The 18,765-nt window shown below is 41.5% G+C and overlaps 1 protein-coding gene across 1 annotated transcript in view; it reads left to right on the forward strand.

The window, feature by feature from the left end:
• TCP11L2 (t-complex 11 like 2) overlaps window positions 1–18,472 on the forward strand; it is a 41,822-nt gene extending 23,350 nt beyond the window's left edge. The window contains exons 7-10 of the mRNA XM_042947599.1: window positions 6,958–7,142; window positions 7,337–7,518; window positions 9,941–10,113; window positions 16,024–18,472. Of these exons, the coding sequence (XP_042803533.1) occupies window positions 6,958–7,142; window positions 7,337–7,518; window positions 9,941–10,113; window positions 16,024–16,265 (782 nt within the window). The 3' untranslated portion in view covers window positions 16,266–18,472. The remainder of the gene's footprint in view (window positions 1–6,957; window positions 7,143–7,336; window positions 7,519–9,940; window positions 10,114–16,023) is intronic.
• Window positions 18,473–18,765: the final 293 nt, after the last annotated feature.

Consider the following 18,765-nt stretch of genomic DNA (forward strand, 5'->3'; position numbering starts at 1 on the left):
TGACTTGGCAAAAAAGGAAGTGAATGGAAGGACGGGGGCAGTTCACAAAAAAAGCTAAAATACCTGAGCCTGAACAAGGCCAGAAACCAGGAGAGCATCAGGAACCTGGGCAGGAAAAAATAAGGGAAAGTTCCCAGCTCCATCATCAGAACCGTTAACGTGTACTTTAAAATGGGCTATCCTTGGGGCGCCTGGGTGACTCAGTCGGTTAGGTGTCCGATTTCAGCTCTGGTCATGATCTCGTGGTTTGTGGGTTTGAGCCCCAAGTCAGGCTCTGTGCTGAGCCTGGAGGCTGCTTCAGATTCTGTGTCTCCCTCTCTCTCTGCCCCTCCCCCACTCACACTGTGTGTGTGTGTGTGTGTGTGTGTGTGTGTCTGTCAAAAATAAATAAACATTAAAAAAATTAAAAATAAAAGAAAGAAAATAAAATGGCCCATCCTCGAATGCTATAGTCACCCTTCAGGTCCCAGGAAAGTCTGATGGGCATGTGATTCTGCTAGGCCAACCCCAGGGGGTCAGGGGGCTTTCCTGGTCAGGGGCCTCTTAATTGATATTCACAAAAGAAAGCATGGAAAGAGGGAAAATGATTTCTCAAAGAAATCAGTACCAAGGGACACCTGGTTGTCTCAGTCTGCAGAGCATGTGACTTTTGATCTGGAGGTTGTGAGTTCAAGCCGCATGTTGGGTGTGGAGCCTACTTAAAAAAAGAAAGAAAGAAATCAGTACCAAAAGAAGGGAGGTGAGGTGTTGATAGGCATAAAAGAGCGGGTGCCATGGATAAGGGAACTATATTCTTGTAACTGAAAATCAGGGTAGTTAATCTGAATATTTTCCAGAGTACTGAAAAGGGGAGCGATCTTTGCACAACATCGGGGCTCCCATTCACATACTCTGCACCATTCTCTTAGTTTATGTGAATACTGCCTGCTCAGAATTGTACAGGCCATCCCCCAAATCCAGGATGTGGAGTTGTTGCCTTTTTAGGGGTCACTCAGAGTTCAATCTCAGGTACCAGATTTCATGCTTAGCTACCATATTAGAAGTCAGCAGACTTCAAGGAATTGTATTCCTTGAAGAATCTATATATGACTACGCTCGATACATTCATCTTGGAAGACTCAAATACTAAACTCATTCATACTCAACGGGGAGGTTTTACAGGATATTCCCCTGACTACTATTTCTAGTACTAAATAGCACAATCAATGGCTCTTACATAATGTAAATATTTGTATGTGTGTTTAGTGTTGATGAAGCTGTATGCGACTTCAACCTGCGTTTACTAGGGTTAGATTCAGTGACTTAGTTGGCCAATCCATAACCTATATCCCTTATTTAAACTTCATTGGAGTATGCTATTCATGCAATAAAAAATGTGCCCACTTTAAGTTTGTAGTTCTGAGTTTTGACAAAAGAATATGCCGCTATAACTACAACTACAAACAAGATATAAAACATTTCTGTCATTCAAAAAGAACCCTCTTGACCCTTGTAGTCAACCTCCCCCATAAAGGTAGACACTGATAAAACTTTCATTATTGTAGATCAGCTTCGCCTCTTTTAGAACTTCATATTAAATGGAACGACACTCTGTGTTCACTTTCTTCTCCAACTTCTTTTACTAAACTAGTAAGATGTTTGAGATTCATCCATGTTGTGTATGTATCAATAGTTTATATTACTGAGAAGTATCCTGTTATATGATTATAGCATACTTTGTCCATGTACCTGTTGATGGACATTTGCACTGTTTCTGGTCCTAGGCTACTATGAATAAAGCTGCTGTGAACATTTGTGTACCAGTCTTTGTGTGTGCACATGTTTCCATTTCTCTTGTGTAAACACCTAGGAGTTGAATGGCTGGGTCATTATGTTAAATATGTGGTTAACTTTATAAGAAACTGGTAGTTATTTTCCAAAGTGGTTGTACTGTTTTATACTCACCATCAACGTATGATAGTTCCAACTGCTTTACATTTTCACCAACACTAGGTATTATCAGTCTCTTAAATTTGACCCTTTATAGAGGGTGTGAAAGTAGTATCTCATTGTGGTTCTAAGATACATTTCACGGATGATGAATGATGTTGAGCATCTTTTCATATGCAAATAGCCATTTATCTTTTTATGTGAAGTGTCCATTCAAATCTTTTGCCCCGTTTTTAAATTTGGTTGTCTTCTTATTGAATTGAAGAGCTGTCAATATATTCTGGAAACAAATCCTTTGTCAGATATATGTATGTGTTGTGAAAATTTCCCCCATCTGTGTGTGGCTTGCCTTTTTCATCTTCTTAACACTAACCTTTGAAAAAAGAGAAGTTTTTAATTTTGATGAAGTCCAAATTATAACATTTTATTTTATTTGTGGATTTAACGGTTTGTCTACAAAATCTTTAGGTATCCCAAGGTCATAAAGATTTTTTTGAATATTTTCTTCTAGAAGGTCTATAGTTTTAGGCTTAGGAATCATTTCAAGGTAATATATTTCAAGGTTCACATTTCTCCATAGGTGTATCTACTTCTAGCACCATTTACTGGAAAAAGACTATCTTTTCTCTCTTAACTGCTTTCGCAACTTTGTTGAAAATCAATTGACTATACATTTGTGGGTCTGTTTCTAAACTCTTTATTCTTTTTTTTAATTGAGGTATAATTTGCATACCATAACATTAATTTTTTAAAGTGTTTAATTCAGTGGTTTTTAGCATAAGGTTATACAACCGTCATCAGTATTTAATTCCAAAAGATTTTCATCACCTTATGAAGAAACCCCATACTCACTACCAGCTTCCCATTCCTCCCTTCCCTTAGCCTTTGACAACCGCTGGACTACTTTCTGTCTCTAATCTCTGGATTTGCCAATTATGGACATTTCATATAAATCACATCATACAATGTGTGGCTTTTTTGTGTCTGACTTCTCTCACTTAGTATAGTATATTCAAGATTTACCTATGTTGTAGCACATATCACTTTTTTAAATGTTTGTTTGAGAGAGAGAGTATGCACACAGGAGGGACAGAGAAAGAGGGAGAGAGAGAAATCCCAAGCAGGTTCTGCTCTATCAGTACAGAGCCTGATATGGGACTCTCTCCCATGAATGGTGAGATCATGACCTGAGCCGAAATCAAGAGTCGATGCTTCACCAACTGAGCCATCCAGGCGCCCCTTTACTTCTTTTTTTTTTTAATTGTTTTTTTTAACGTTTATTTATTTTTGAGACAGAGAGAGACAGAGCATGAATGGGGGAGGGTCAGAGAGAGAGAGACACAGAATCTGAAACAGGCTCCAGGCTCTGAGCAGTCAGCACAGAGCCCGACGCGGGGCTCGAACTCACGGACCGTGAGATCATGACCTGAGCCGAAGTCGGACGCTTAACCGACTGAGCCACCCAGGTGCCCCTACTTCATTTTTTTTTTAATTGGATTCTATCCTATTCTGTTGATCTATATGTTTTCTCCTAGCCAGTACCACACAATCCTGATATTGAGGCTAAGTCTTGAAATCAGGCAGTGTTAGAGTTCCATCTTTGTTCTTCTTTTTCAAAATTGTTTTGTCTATTACAGGTCCTTTGAATTTCCATATGCTTTTTTAACTAGTTTATCAGTTTCTGCAAAACTGCCAGCTGGGATGGTGACTGGAATTATGTTGAATTGACATCTTAATAATAGTGAGTCTACTAGTTTGTGAACTAGGTATCTCAAATCTGATTTGTCTCAGCAATACATTTTATTTTTTATTTTAAAAACAAATTTTTTTAATGTTTATTTTTGAGAGAGAGAGAGAGACACAGAGTGAGAGCGGGGGAGGGGCAGAGAGACAGAGAGAGAGGGAGGTATAGAATCGGAAGCAGGCTCCAGGCTCCGAGCTGTCAGCACAGAGCCCGATGCGGGGCTTGAGCTCACGAACCGTGAGATCATGACCTGAGCCGAAGTCGGACGCCCAACTGACTGAGCCAGCCAGGTGCCCCTGTTTCAGCAATACATTTTAGTTTTTGTGTACCAGTCTTGTACTTACTTTGTGAAATTTAATCTCATTTATTTTATGTTCTTTGATGGTGTTATAGATGGTATTTTGTAAGATTTTTATTTTCTAGTATATAGAAATGTAATTGGCTTTTGAATATGCACTTTGCATGCTGAGAACTTGCTAAATTCACTTCTTAATTCTAGTAGTTTTTTTGGAATATTCCTTAGGGTTTTCTGTATCTATAATCACACTGCCTGCAAATAAAGACAGCTTTACTTCTTTTTAAAAACCTGTGTGCCTTTTATTTCTTTTTCTTGCCTTATTGCACTGACTAGGACATCCAATCAGATGTGCAATAGTAGTCTTGAGAGAGGGCATCTTTGCTTTTCTAGGGGAAGAATGTTCATCGTTTGACTCTTAAGTATGATATATGTCATACTTAAGCCATGTCAGCTGCAGCTTCTCATAGATGTCCTTTTCTGTATTGAGGAAGCTCTATTTCTAGTTTGCTGAGAACTTTTATCTAAATAGGTCCCATGTTAAATTTGGTCACATGCTGTTTCTGTATGCTGAAGTGATCATTTTTTCTCCTTTATTATGATAATGTGCTGAATTACAGTGATTGATATTTTTCTTGTTTTTAAAGTTTGTTTATTTATTTTGAGAGAGAGAGAGTGCGAGTTGGGGAGGGGCAGAGAGAGAGAGGGGGAGAGAGAATCCCAAGCAGGCTCAGTGCAGAGATCTCACGAAACTGTGAGATCATGACCTAAGCCAAAATCGAGTCAGATGCTCATCCGACTGAGCCACCCAGGCGCCCCCAATATTTTTCTAATGTTAAACCAAGTTTGCAATCCTGAGATGTTTATCCCACCCCTTATTCATGGTGTATTACTTTGCCTTACTAATACTTTACCTTGCTAGTGCTTTTTTAAGGATTTTTGCATCTGTATTTTTAGAAAGAAATCATTCTGTAATTTTCTTGTAATGCCTTTGCCTGGTTTTGGTATCAGGGCAAAGCTGGCCTCATAAAATGAATTGAGAAGTATTCCCTTTTCTGCTTTCTGAGTTTACAAGAAACACCTTGCACTGTGGGCATTAGTAAACATTTTACTGGATGACGGTGGGAAAGGAAAGATCGCTTCAGGCCTGGAAGACCAATCAATTTGTCAGTCTGAAGGAGATTGAGCCATTCCCTAAGCCACAGTTACTTCCAGAGATGCTGAAATAAATTGGAAACCTACTGGGTCTCTCACGCCAGACACAGAGAGCAGAAGTTTTTGAGCACCCACCGTGTATTGGTGGAAAGTGAAGTCAGGTGCTGTGTGCCTGGGCCTCCATGGATCCTGGGAAATTCTTAGGCAAATGTGCCTGTAAAGCCATTGCTTGTTCTTATGTTCCTCTAGTAGACTAAGAGCTTCTTGGGTGCAGGGAACATGTTCACTCATCTGTGAATCCCTGACATTAAGTACGGTACCTAGTGTATAGTAGGTGCTCAGTTATCATTGGATAAATGAGTAAATGGAGAGAATTACTGCCCACATGAAAAACCAAGGGTGCAAGTGTCTCCTGGGGTTGACCTTGCTTTTGGAGCCACATAGAATGGTCTGTGTACTAGCTTGTGGGAGTGATAACTCAGCAGATCCCTTAGAGGAAAGCTGATGATGCTTCACTCTAAACTCATGTCCTTTCTGTTTTACCAGTCATACTCCATTCTGGCGGTGGACTAGATCACCTGAGGTGTTTAAACACAGACGCCTGAGCCCCATCTCAGACTGATTAAATCAGAATCTCCAGGAGCTGTGTGCAAGATCTTTTTTTTTTTCTTTTTAGAGCTCCCCAGGTGATTCTAAAATCAGCCACGATTTGGGAAGCACTACGGTACACTGTTGCTTTTGTTTGAGATAACTAAAAGGGCTTTTAAATGTGTCAGCTGTAAATGATTAAGAGTGCAGTATAAATGCTTATTAATGCCACATTGTAATTATACCCATGAAGATTTCCTCTGTCTCTCTCAACCGCCCCCCCTTGGATATCTTTTAAATAAAAGACTGCATGTCTTTTACATCTTTATGAACAGAATTTGAAAAACCCACAACGTTTGCCAACTGAGGAGACACAAAGTTGCAAAGTTCTGGGGTCGTGGTGTTCTAGTGTGGCAAACACAGCTGCTCATAAATTACCTCAGTTCAGGCGCTGGGTCTGAGGAAGAATTTCAGGGTCATTATTCTTTATTTCATTCTCTGGTGCTTTAAAAGAAAAAATCCACACCTGTGTTCATACTGCATTTTTTTTTTTTAAAGGAGTTTCCACCTTATAAATTCTACTAAATATACAGTGTTATAAGAAATGTGGTATAAAAAGCCAATTGTTTCTACTGGGAAACCTTAGAACTGGGTTGAAAGTAAAGTGCATGCATGTGCATTTTGGGAAAGGCGTAGCTCTAAATCAGACACTCAGGGGGTCCAGGACCCAAACATGTTTAATAATCAATGCCTTTAGTCTAAATACCTTCTCTGCACAAAATTCAAGATTGCGTGTGAGTTGGCTCCTGCCTGCCCATCCAATACCACCTGCTACCAGTCTCTTCCCCCGGGTTTTCTGTGGACCAGCAATCAGATTTGCCTGTAGCATCCAGAATGTGCCATATTCTGTCACTTTTCTGGGGTTCTGGATGGGCCATTCGCCTGTCCTGGAGTGACAGCTCTGTCCTCTGTCTTGTATCTTCAGGCGTCAGTCCAGAGCTCTTCCTTAGAGTCTGTCCCGGACAACCTCTGCTCTCTCCACTTCCGTGTGCCTTCTAGCATTTATCATGTCTGCTGTAATTGTTAGTTCACAGCTCCGTCTCCCCATCTGGACTCTAAGTTCCTCAAGGGCTGCGCCTGTCTTTTCATTCATGGCCAGTTCCTAACGTAACGTCTGTCATGTAGAATGCACACATGGAGGGATCTGTCAGCTGTAGGACAAATAATGTGGCCTCTTCACTTTCAGGTGCTCTTGATCAAACTACAGGATGGATAAAAGAATCTGTAAATGAACTGCTTTCTCTTTCTGAGACGGCTTTAACTCCTGGGGCTGAAAATAGCTCTAAGCCAAGCCTGAGCCCTACACTGGTGCTAAATAACAGTTATTTAAAACTGTTGCAGTGGGATTATCAGAAGAAAGAATTACCAGAGGTGAGTGATTTTTTTTTCTTCCCTCAAGTCTTCCAATATTTTAATTCTTAAGCTAGTCTGTCTAGTGTTGCGTGTGGTTTAATGACTTTCCTGAAATCAGATGAAATGGGAGTTTGGATGTAACATTGCTTGTTTTACATTTTCATGGTATTGAGCTTCCCTTTCTATTTTTACATTTAAAATAAATATGCTAGACACTCATGACAGATGGAGCACGTCTTCAGGAACTGACAGAAAAGCTGAATCAATTGAAAATTATTGCCTGCCTGTCCCTAATTACCAACAATATGGTGGGTGCTCTTACAGAAGGCCTTCCTGAGCTTGCAAACAGGTTAAAAAGGATTTCAGCTGTTCTACTCGAAGGCATGAACAAAGAGTAAGTTCCAATTTTTATCTGCTCATCCCCGTCTTAAGGCTCTGCACGTGTTTCAGAGATGGCACATAACCCTGGACGTCTGCGTGTGATATTCAGGACTGTGCTTTAGGGAAGCTTATCTTACAACTTCTTTTTCTAGAATTTCTTTTGATATCTCTGAAGGCTTCGATGTCCTTTCATAGGGGAGGGAGAGGTCCTTTCCATGACAAGTGCCAGGGTGAGTGTCCCGTTTCCACTTGGGACGGGCATGGACAAGAGCTCTTCTTTGACAGCGCTGTGAACCAAACCCACAGAAACCAGAATTCCGAGCTCAGTGTTCAGAAGGCCCTATCAGGGAGGCTTTCCTATTCAGTTCTGACTCCGTCGTCTTTCTGCAGTGAAATGGTTACCGACTTCACTGATCCAGCCTGCTGTAAAGTCTTCAGGAGTAGTGACCTCCTGTCCTTCAGAGACACTACACAAGTCCGGGGAAGGACTTGTTTTCGCTAAATTCATTTCCCAGTGTCAAACCTTCATTGAACACTAGGATTCCATTTAGATTTTGCATTTAGATCATCCTGGTGGGAATCCTATCCAAGTCAGAAAATTCCTAGTCTTAGTCAATGATCACATGTTTTCATGGGTCTGATATGGGTCAGCTCCTCCTGCTGGTTTCCCTTTCCTGTGTTTTCAAGGCCTTACGTTCTTCCTTCCTGTCTTTGAAGGGAGATGCACCTATCCTGCTGCCCATTACTCAGAAAGCACGTAAATTACCTGATAAAATCCCAGAATATCAAGAGCCAAAAGGAGCCCGAGTGGTTACAGCATCCAGAGTTCTCAGAGAGAGAAAGATTTACCTTAGCTGCATAGTGAGGAAAGGGGAAACCAAGGCCCTGCCCTTTCTGCTGCTTCTGTGCTAAGCATCCAGGCTCATTTACTTCACATTCCAGGACCCAAGACCTGTAATGAAGAGAAACCTCCTCTGGGCTTGCAGCTGGTCTTACCTTGGCATTTCCCCATACCGGGTAACTTACTTTCCAGGAATTTTTATTTATTCGAGAACCCACAATGCTGCTCAAGTATTAATATAAAGCATATAGCAAAGTGGTTACTGAGAAGTCAGGCTTCAGGTCAGACAGACCAGAGTTTAAGTCCAAGCTCTGCTATTGACTTGTTAGGTGCCCTTGAGCAAGTTCCCAAAACACTCTGAGCCTCGTTTTCTCATTTGTAAGAAGAGATAACTGTGCCTGCTTACAAATGTGAGACACTAAGATGATTCCTTGTGAAGTACTTAGGGAGGTGTCTGGCCCATGGCAAGTACTTGGACAATGTTCACTGTTAATGGTCTGTTGTCAAAGCATCTCCTGTATACATGCTTTGCCTCTCTGATCGCTTTGTTTTGTTGAATCTCCCACCTCCACCCCCGTTCTCTCACCCTTTAATTCCAACTTTGCATGTAGTTATCTTAAAGACCTTTTCTAGGGGCGACTGGGTGGCTCACTTGCTTGAGCATCCAGCCCTTGATTTCAGCTCAGGTCATGATCTCATGGTTGTGAGATTGAGCCCTGCAACAGGCCTCCATGCTGCATGTGGAGCCTGCTTGGGATTCTCTCGCTCCTTCTCCCTCTGCCCTTACCTCACTTGCATTCTCTCATGCTCTCTCTCTCTCTTAAAAAATAAAAAAACAAAGACCATTTCTGGACAGCAAGAGACCATTTTTAATGATCATTCCTCAATAGTGTGGACCCAACACATGCCCTTTCTCATTACCTCTTTTTTTTTTTTTTTTTTTTTTTTTTTTTTTACTTTTTAAGTAACCCCCTACCAATTACTGTTTATGATTTTCTGGACTCTATGTATTTGGGATTTTTGATTGGTTACTTGAAAGTAACAGTAGGAAGGAGCTTCTTATCTTTGATCATGAGAGGTCAAGAATTTTAGGTAATTTGTCATTATGGTATTAATCTCTGAATATCTTCATTTCTTATTTTTGATTGGTGTTATAGATGCACTGTTCAGGCATGGATAAAGGAATTGACTTTACCTCATTGTATAAGCATAGGTTTAACAACAACAAATCTGTGAATAAATCCAGTCAGACCCCAGGGTTTATTCTAAGGAGTAAATAGGTAATTTATTTTCCTTTTTGATGGTCCTGCATGAAAACGAGGATGCAGACTTCTTTTCAGGGACCACACTTTTCTGAATGCTTTCCCAACTAAACACTACCTACAGAATTGAGTGCTTTAACCATTTAAAAAATCTGCTGCATACAAAGGTTGGTGTTTAGGAGAAGTTACCATATTCTAAGTTCGTGCTAATGGAGGTACTTATTGTCTGTATAAATGAAAAGTGATGGACATTTGAAACAAGTTGGTATATTAAAAATAAATAAAAACTGATGAGCAGAAAAAGTGTTACTGATGCAATTTTGTTTTTTTAGGACCTTTAACTTGAAGGAAGTCCTGAATTCTATCGGTGTTCAGACTTGTGTTGAGGTTAACAAGGCCCTGGTGGAGAGAGGTTTATCCATTTTAAATGCTGAGATCCAAGCTAATCTTATAGGTCAATTTTCAAGCATTGAAGAGGAGGACAATCCTATCTGGTCCTTGATTGGTGGGTCCTCATGTTTTTATCGGTTTCTACTTCGATTCCAATTTGCTTTAACTTTATCGTTTTGACTAGTGTCAAGTGTCCGTTACGCTTTAGGCATAAACAGATTACCCGTTCCTTTGGGAGAATACATATTAAAAATATAAAGAAGGAGTTTGTACTTTCAAAGGTTTGGGACTCACCGCTTCTTCTGCGTGTATATGTAATAGAGTGGGGGGGGGGGGGGTTGTTCCAGAGCCTTCTATCTTACTATCCAGCCAATAGATTTTTTTTTTCAATATATGAAGTTTATTGTCAAATTGGTTTCCATACAACACCCAGTGCTCATCCCAAAAGGTGCCCTCCTCAATACCCATCACCCACCCTCCCCTCCCTCCCACCCCATCAACCCTCAGTTTGTTCTCAGTTTTTAAGAGTCTCTTATGCTTTGGCTCTCTTCCACTCTAACCTCTTTTTTTTTTCCCCCTTCCCCTCCCCCATGGGTTTCTGTTAAGTTTCTCAGGATCCACATAAGAGTGAAACCATATGATATCTGTCTTTCTCTGTATGGCTTATTTCACTTAGCATCACACTCTCCAGTTCCATCCATGTTGCTACAAAGGGCCATATTTCATTCTTTCTCATTGCCACGTAGTACTCCACTGTGTATATAAACCACAATTTCTTTATCCATTCATCAGTTGATGGACATTTAGGCTCTTTCCATAATTTGGCTATTGTTGAGAGTGCTGCTATAAACATTGGGGTACAAGTGCCCCTATGCATCAGTACTCCTGTATCCCTTGGGTAAATTCCTAGCCAATAGATTTTTATGGGGAAAATAACATAATGCTACCAGTAGTGTTAAAATCCTAGATCAGGGGCACCTGGGTGGCTCAGTCAGTTAAGAGGCCGACTTCGGCTCAGGTCATGATCTCGCGGTCCGTGAGTTCAAGCCCCGCGTCGGGCTCTGTGCTGACAGCTCAGAGCCTGGAGCCTGTTTCAGATTCTGTGTCTCCCTCTCTCTGACCCTCCCCTGTTCATGCTCTATCTCTCCCTCTCTCAAAAATAAATAAAATGTTTTAAAAAAAAAATCCTAGATCAGTGCAACAATCCAAACCTGGCAATATGTTCACAGAAAGCAGGTACCAGTTCTTCTGTGAGCTAGGCTAAGTGAGCTGAGGCCTCTTTTTTGGGTCAGGCTTGAAAGAGACAACGAGTAAATGAGTAAAGAGGCTATGGAGCTGGCAGGCATGATTTGGGGCTTTTTTTTTTTTTTTTGTGCTTGATTGCCAGGCAAGTGACTATTTCAGTGTCAGATCGTGTTGGTGAGTTGGGAAAATGGAGAACGCATCAGTGAGGACTCTTTCTGTGACCTGTGACAGAAGTGAACTAGCTTGAGCAAGAAGGAAGTGTATTGTCTCATATAAACAACAAGAGCAGAGCAGGACTGGCTACCTATACAGCTTAGTCGGAGCTCAGGCCGTGTCACTGGCATTGGTTTCCCCACCTCCATCCCTCCGCACTGCCCCCTTCGGGCTGGCTGTCTTCACAGATAGACTCTTTCCATCCTAGCAAGACACCTTCAGCTCTAGCCTGCATCTTTCCACCTTGGAGTCCAGAGAAAAACAAGGTGTTCGCTTCCCTGTTAACTCAAAGAATGACCCCAGAAATGAGTCTCATTAGCTCCATTTGGCATGACTGTACATCATGTCATGTTCTTGAATCTGTCACGGTGGTCGGAGGGGAAGGAACTTGAGCCTGAGACGTGTGTTCATTTCCTAGAACCAGAGTGAGTCCACTTTCCTTGTAACACCTGGTCTGAGAGTAGGGAAGAGATGATTTCCCCCAAACAGAATCCAGGTGCTATGGCCCTAAGGAGGGGGGAGAGGATGATGTGGGGCACAAAGCAAGTCTGCTACAGAGAGTGAAGAACAAAGACCAGAAGGAGGAAAAGAGCACAGAATGGGAGCATACTAACATTCTAGGACTATTTTGCAAGTTTTCAAAGTACAACACTGACTTCCCTAAGCACACAAATACTTGTTATTATTTATTTGAGGCTCTCACATAGTTTCTCTCATCCTTACCCACTAGGGACATAGAATGCTGGGATCTAGGCCCCTTAAAGCTCAAGGCTTCAACCCCTCCCCAGAAAGGAGCAGTGCTGGTGAGCAGCACCGTGGGCTACTGGGAGGTGACTGTGGACGGCAGTGACAGACACAGCATAGCCGCAGCCACCTGTGGCTGAGCCCTTCCCCGCCAACTCGTGTCTGTCCTCACAGCCCGTGGTCTCCAGCAGAACAGCCAATACCTGGGAGATTGTGTTCCTGGGAGGAAGAGGGGCAGGCTGTCTGCAGTCTCTTCCATGTGCTGCTAGCCCCCACTGGTGTGCAGGCCTCGTGAGGGTGGGACGCATGTCTCTCCTCTGCTGTATCCCTGTACCAGGCTGGACTCAGAGATGACATTTCATAAGTACAGTTGACCCTTGAACAACACACGTTCGAACTGAGCAGGCCCCCTTACATACAAATTTTCTTTAATAAATACAGTACAGCACTGGAAATGTATTTTCTCTCCCTTAGGATTTTCTTTCTTTATAAACTTTTTAAAAATGTTTCTTTATTTTTGAGACAATGCAAGAGACAGAGTGCAAGCAGCGGAGGGGCAGACAGAGGGAGACACAGAATCCGAAGCGGGCTCCAGGCCCTGAGCTGTCAGCACAGAGCCCGACGCGGGGCTCGAACTCACAAACCATGAGATCATGACCTGAACCGAAGTTGGACGCTTAACCGCCTGAGCCACTCAGGCACCCCTCCCTTAGGATTTTCTTAACATTTTCTATTCTCCAGCTTATTTTATTGTAAAAACAAAGTGTATAATACATATACAAAATACATGTTAGTCAACTATGTTATCAGTAAAGTTTCTGGTCAACAGTAGGCTATTAGTAGTTGGGCTTTTGGGGAGTCAAAAGTTAGATGCCTAGTTTTGACTCCATGGTGGGGGAGGGTCAGTGCCTTTCATCCCCATGTTCAAGGATCCAGTTGTTTTGTGGAAGGGGTGAGGGCACTGGGGACTGAGACTGGGTGAATGTCTCTCATGTAACCAGCTGGTTGCAGACTAGGGACTCTCCCTGAGCCAGTCTTACTCTGGAGCTCATATTCTTAACTACTCCTGGAGGGCACTCCAGTCAGAACTGGAGCCCTGCTACTGGTTGGCATGATGGCCAAAGCATCCAGGTGTCCTCTGTGCCCTTGCTTTGGATAAGGGAAGTACTTGTAGTTTCAGAAGGGAGAGGGAAGCTGGGATGCCCCAGCTGGATGGCCCCACCCCACGGTGGCCTCTTAATATCCAGTAAAGCACCTTTTTTTTTCACTCAGCTATCCCCAGTCCAACTTTCCTGCTCTTTTGCAAATGCTCTTTTGCATTTTTCATAAAAAATGAAAGCATTTTTTAACCTCAAAGTATCATCGCCTAGCAACTCAGCTGACTCACGTCAAGGTCTCTTCTTCAATCCTGGAAGCCAAGGGCACGCCTTTGGCAGGGACTTGGTTTGGCTGCTCCTAAGTGGACAGACGCTTCTGTCATTTTCGTCTTGGCCTCAAAACTGACTCGTCCATAGAGGAGACAGAGCCACTTGTCAGCATAATAACAATTTTGAAAGAGTCTTACTCTTTCAGCAATCTTTCAGGAAGGTGTTCGGACTCTATCTGTGTTGAAAACAGACCTGGGCTTCTAAGAGTTAGGTCTAACAGGAAATTTATTACCCAACTGACCCTTAATTTTCTGCTTGCAGAAGAGCTGGAGTAAATTAAGCACTCAGAGGAATCCTGGGTACATAAGAAGGACCAGTCGGCCATGGATTTCCTCCCCTGTTCCCAATACCCATAGTCTGCCCTCTTTTGTTCTTGAGTGATGCGCTCTTTATTTACAATGGGATACAGCTCCCACTGTGTTCTTAGCCTTTTATAAAGATAATTAGAAAAGTTTTCTTTCAAGCCAGGTTTTTTTCAAATGCGTATGGAAACCAGATAAAAATTATTTATAGATTACCTGCCATGGAGACTATTTGCATGCTTGGAGCCATCTCCGTTTTTTTTGAAGTAATTTTCAATTATGCAAGTGATACACGAATGGTTTCTTCTTGTTGACAAATTACAGGTCAGACCAAGTCCTCTTTGATTGCCTTCGCCCACCCCGGTCTTCCCTGACTCTGTTGTTTTCAATTGGGTGTATTCACCTTTACGGAGATTTTTCATTTCATTCTCACCTCGACTCAGTCAGCATCTGTGATGTGCCTGCCATATGCCAGACCAGGGATATAAAGATCCCTCACCCTCAGAGGGCTCCCCATCTAAGAAGGGAGAGAGACACACGTTCCCAAGTAACAGTAATATAGCATGATTATCTGAGAGAAATCATGTTAGGGAAAGCCATGGAAAGGAGGTAACTTTAGGCTTGGCGTTGAAGGATGCTTTGGCCTTTGGGCAGAGATGAGGAGAGAGGGAAGAGCAGTCTAGTAAGAGAAAACAGTTCTGGCTAAGACAAGGACATGGGACATTGGGACTTAGAGTTCTAGGTCAGATCTGGTTGTGATATGTGACTTTTGGGAGAAGTGTTTGGAGATAAGAGTTTCATTCATGTCATCATTGTCCATATTTGATGGACTGTGTTCTCCTTAGCAAACTTTCCTTTGTGAAGTTTCTGTTTCCACGGCCAAAGAAAGTCCTCGGGGCAGCGTGGCCTGTGGCGGGTCTGGTTGGTCTGGTATTATTTGCCTGATACTGTTGCAGCCCAATTTATTTATGCATTCTCATCCTTTTGTAAAGTCACCTCACACGCAGATGCATCGAAGCAGTGGATTAGGACAGAGAAGATGACCAACTGGAGTGCCAGTTGGGGCAGCCACTCCTCAGTGCCTCTAGATGGTTGGTCATAGGTGGGGTAACCGTATAATTTATTGTCCAAACCAGGACGCTTTTTAGAGCACTCTTGTTAATTATGCCAGGACAACAGGTGTAAACTTTGACTGTTCTGGGAAATCCTGGAAGTGTGGTCCCCCTTGGCATGTGGTATTTTGGGTGCCCAAGTTTGCCTGACTTCTAGATCTTTCTAGAGGAACCAGAAGTTTGGATTTCTATGTGAAATCCCCTGATTTTAAATGGTTTCTGTTTTTAAAAAAACACTGTGTGGGGCCAAGCCGGCAGAGCTAGCTTACAAACTCAGCTGTTGTGTACATAACTAAAATTATGGACATTAGGTATTGAGTTTTTGTAAAAGAGGCCCCTGTCTTGCTCTAAAAGTGTCCTACATTTTTTTGTCAGTTAGCCATTGCTGTGTGACAAGCCACTTCAAACTCCGTATTTTAAAACAACACAAATAGTTAGTGTTGCTCACAGGTCTGTGGGACAACTGAGTAGTTCATCTGGTCTTGGGGGCTCGCACAGGCGTATTCAGACAGCTATGGCTTGGCCAGGTTGCTCTGCTGGTCTTGGCTGGACTCTCTCAAGTGTGAAAAGGTTGTTGGCTCTAGGTTGGTCTAGGATGGCCTCGGATGGAACAGCTGGGCTTCCTTCAATGTGGTCTCTCATGCAGCCCTGGCTTGTTCACGTGCAGTGATGGGTGGAGAGAACAGATGTGGACCATGGCTCTTGGAGCCTCTGCCTGGAACTAGCATACCAACACTTCTACAGCATTCTCTATCAGCCAGAACAATCTATAAGGCCTCCTCAGTTCAAGACATGGGGAAACGGTCTCCAGCCTTCCATGGAAGAGCTGCAAAACCAACTTGTAAAGGGCATGGATACAGGGAGGGCAAAGAATTGGGAATATTAATTGCAATTTACCTACCATAATCACTATTCTCATTTCCTTTTAAAAACTCATATTCTTTAATAAAGGGTCAGATAAAGATATTTTATTTTTCTCCAGATAAACGAATCCAACTATACATGAAAAGCCTACTTTGTCTTCCAAGTCCTCAAAAATGCATGCCTCCAGTGCCAGGAGGCCTTGCTATCATTCAGCAGGAGCTAGAAGTGCTAGGCTCTCAATATGCAAACATTGTGAATCTCAACAAGCAAGTGTATGGACCATTTTATGCAAATATACTTCGAAAGCTGCTCTTCGGTGAGGAAGCCATGGGAAAGGCTGATGCTTCATCTGCTAACTAAAGAGGAACTGACATTGGATGCGAGGTTGGAAATCTAGCACTTTGGTACCCAGTCTGTTTCCACCAGTGGCATTACAGATGTGGCACATCCTCAGTCCTGCTTGTGGTGCAGCGTTAGCCTGAATTTGTGTAATCCAGTAATATTAGCATTGCAGAAGACATGCACATCATAGAGACCCTATTCATGCATCATTTTCAAGTTCAAAAGAGATGTTTTTAATGGACAGAAAGCAATTTATAATTAATTATATTACCTATATAATACTTGTAAATGTTTTCTTAAGCATTTATATGTGGCTTGTTCATTCAACCTTTAAGGAGTTGTATTTCCTCACTTGTCACTATGAAATCTAATGATTTTTAATTTTGTTACAACTTCTTAAAAGGGTTGCAAGTCATGAGAATAACCAAGGGGACTGATGTTCTGAATAAATGATGTGACATAAGCATAATTGTATTTGAAATGTACGATTAAATATTAATGTGTAACAGAAACTTACATAGTAAGTTTATAAAGCCCAGAAATGTACCAAATCACATTTTATATTACCAATTGCCAGTATTTGTCTAGAATTTAAATTTATTAAAAATATTTTAAAGCTATGTACACATTTTAGGTAAAACCTCTATTGTTCATTTAGTGAAAATATATTTTAAAAAATCCCTTCTAAAATTTTATTCTAGAGGTTGGTTTCTGCCTGTAACTTACCCTGCTCTCTGAGAGAAACAAGTTTTGCACAAATTTATTAGTGAATGTCCTTGCATTTCTCAGGCCATTGGTAAGGTTTATATAAGATGTTAATATTTTTATGTAAGGCAGGAGTGGTTTGAATTGGTTTATTTAGAATAAGAAGGGACTTAACAGTAAACGAGATCCCCAGGAGATCCCCCATTGTCAGTGAAGTTCACATGTGAAAACGAAATAGTTGAAGTTTGGATTTTTTTAACCATATAACTTGTTAGCAAATGCCTCCTGTGCTGATTAGATTCTTACCCCGCTATGACCAAGATGCTCTTCTAAGCATCACTATCATTTGACATTCTTGAGCATTAAGTCAAAACTTTGCCAAGCTGGCACTGGTTGTCATTGGGGTTTTGGAGAAATCTGTTTGAGAATTACATACTTCTTCGAAAATGTTAAGGGAAGCACTACAGTCTGGGCAGACTCCATCTAGAAAGTACTTTATTCCCATAAAACACCTTTGGATTATTTTGTTTTCTAAGGACCCACTGAATCTTAGTAGTCTGGTAGGGAAGAGTGGGTAGGAGGTCAAAAGGAGGAAGTACTCTTTTTTACCTTACCTCCTTTTCCTCACTCTGACCTCCACCATTATGGTGTTACTTAATTAAAGTTCTAGGACATGATTGTGTGAATAAATTATCTCCAATCTTTACATGTTGGAGGGATCTGCCAAAACTTGAGGAAATTTTGAAAGTCTTTTTTTTTTTCTCACAATGACCAATATATACATCTGCCATTCTACCCATCTAAGCAGCTGTTATGAGTAGAATTTTCCTGAAGAGCACATCACTGGTCTTACCCATTTCCCCCTGTCGTCTTCCTGTATTTCCCTTCTGCCCATGTATTCCTGTGCTTAGAAACCATAAGGTGCTGAAAACAAATTTTTTTTTTCATTTTCTCTTAAGTCAAGGTAGTTTTCAATTGTGTTCACTTTGGAGCGTGGGTGGCAGAGGGTTCTGACGTGGAAAAGTAATGTGTAGTGTGACTTTTTGTTGCTTTCCGAGGTAAACCACATACTTAACAGGAAGACTGAGTGGTGTACTTTTTTATTATCAGATTGGAACCCAGTTGGTATTCTTGTATACTTGATTATACTGCAATTGCCAGCGGGAAAACAATGTGCAGACATTTTTAAAAATGCATTTAAAATGAAGGGCATTCTGCTGCTTTTTTTTTTTTTTTTCTTTCTTTCTTTTTTTAAGTCCCAAGGTAAATCTCAATGTCTCAAGTCTGGATTTAGGCAACTACATTTATTAGGATTTTTAAAAGCATATCCCTTAGCATGTTGTGTTCTTTTTTTTTTGTTTTACTTAAATGTTTACTTCTACTTTTGAGGTTTTCTTAACATGGTCTTGTTTTGTAATGTCAATTTTATTAAACACCATATACACATTTTCATTCTTCTGCTAAAACATGTATTGTGTGCACTAGTTAAATTTTAAAACATTAAAAATTATTTGAAGATAGCCAGTGTCTCTTTGTTTTTTGTATTTTTTTATTTTTTGAGAGAGCGAGGGTGAGCGAGAGAGAATGAGTGGGGGAGGGGCAGAGAGCGAGGGGACAGAGGATCTGAAGTGGGCACTGTGCTGACAGCAGAGAACCTGACACACAGTTCAAACTCACAAACTGTGAGATCATGACCTGAGTTGAAGTCTGATACTTAACTGACTGAGCCACCCAGGTGCCCTCTTTGTTTTCTAAACCACCTTTTGGTAGCTCAGGGCTGGAATATTGCACAGTCTTTATTGTGGTTCTTCTA

Source organism: Panthera leo, chromosome B4 (genome assembly GCF_018350215.1).
Source record: "Panthera leo isolate Ple1 chromosome B4, P.leo_Ple1_pat1.1, whole genome shotgun sequence".
Taxonomy (NCBI): Eukaryota; Metazoa; Chordata; class Mammalia; order Carnivora; family Felidae; genus Panthera; species Panthera leo.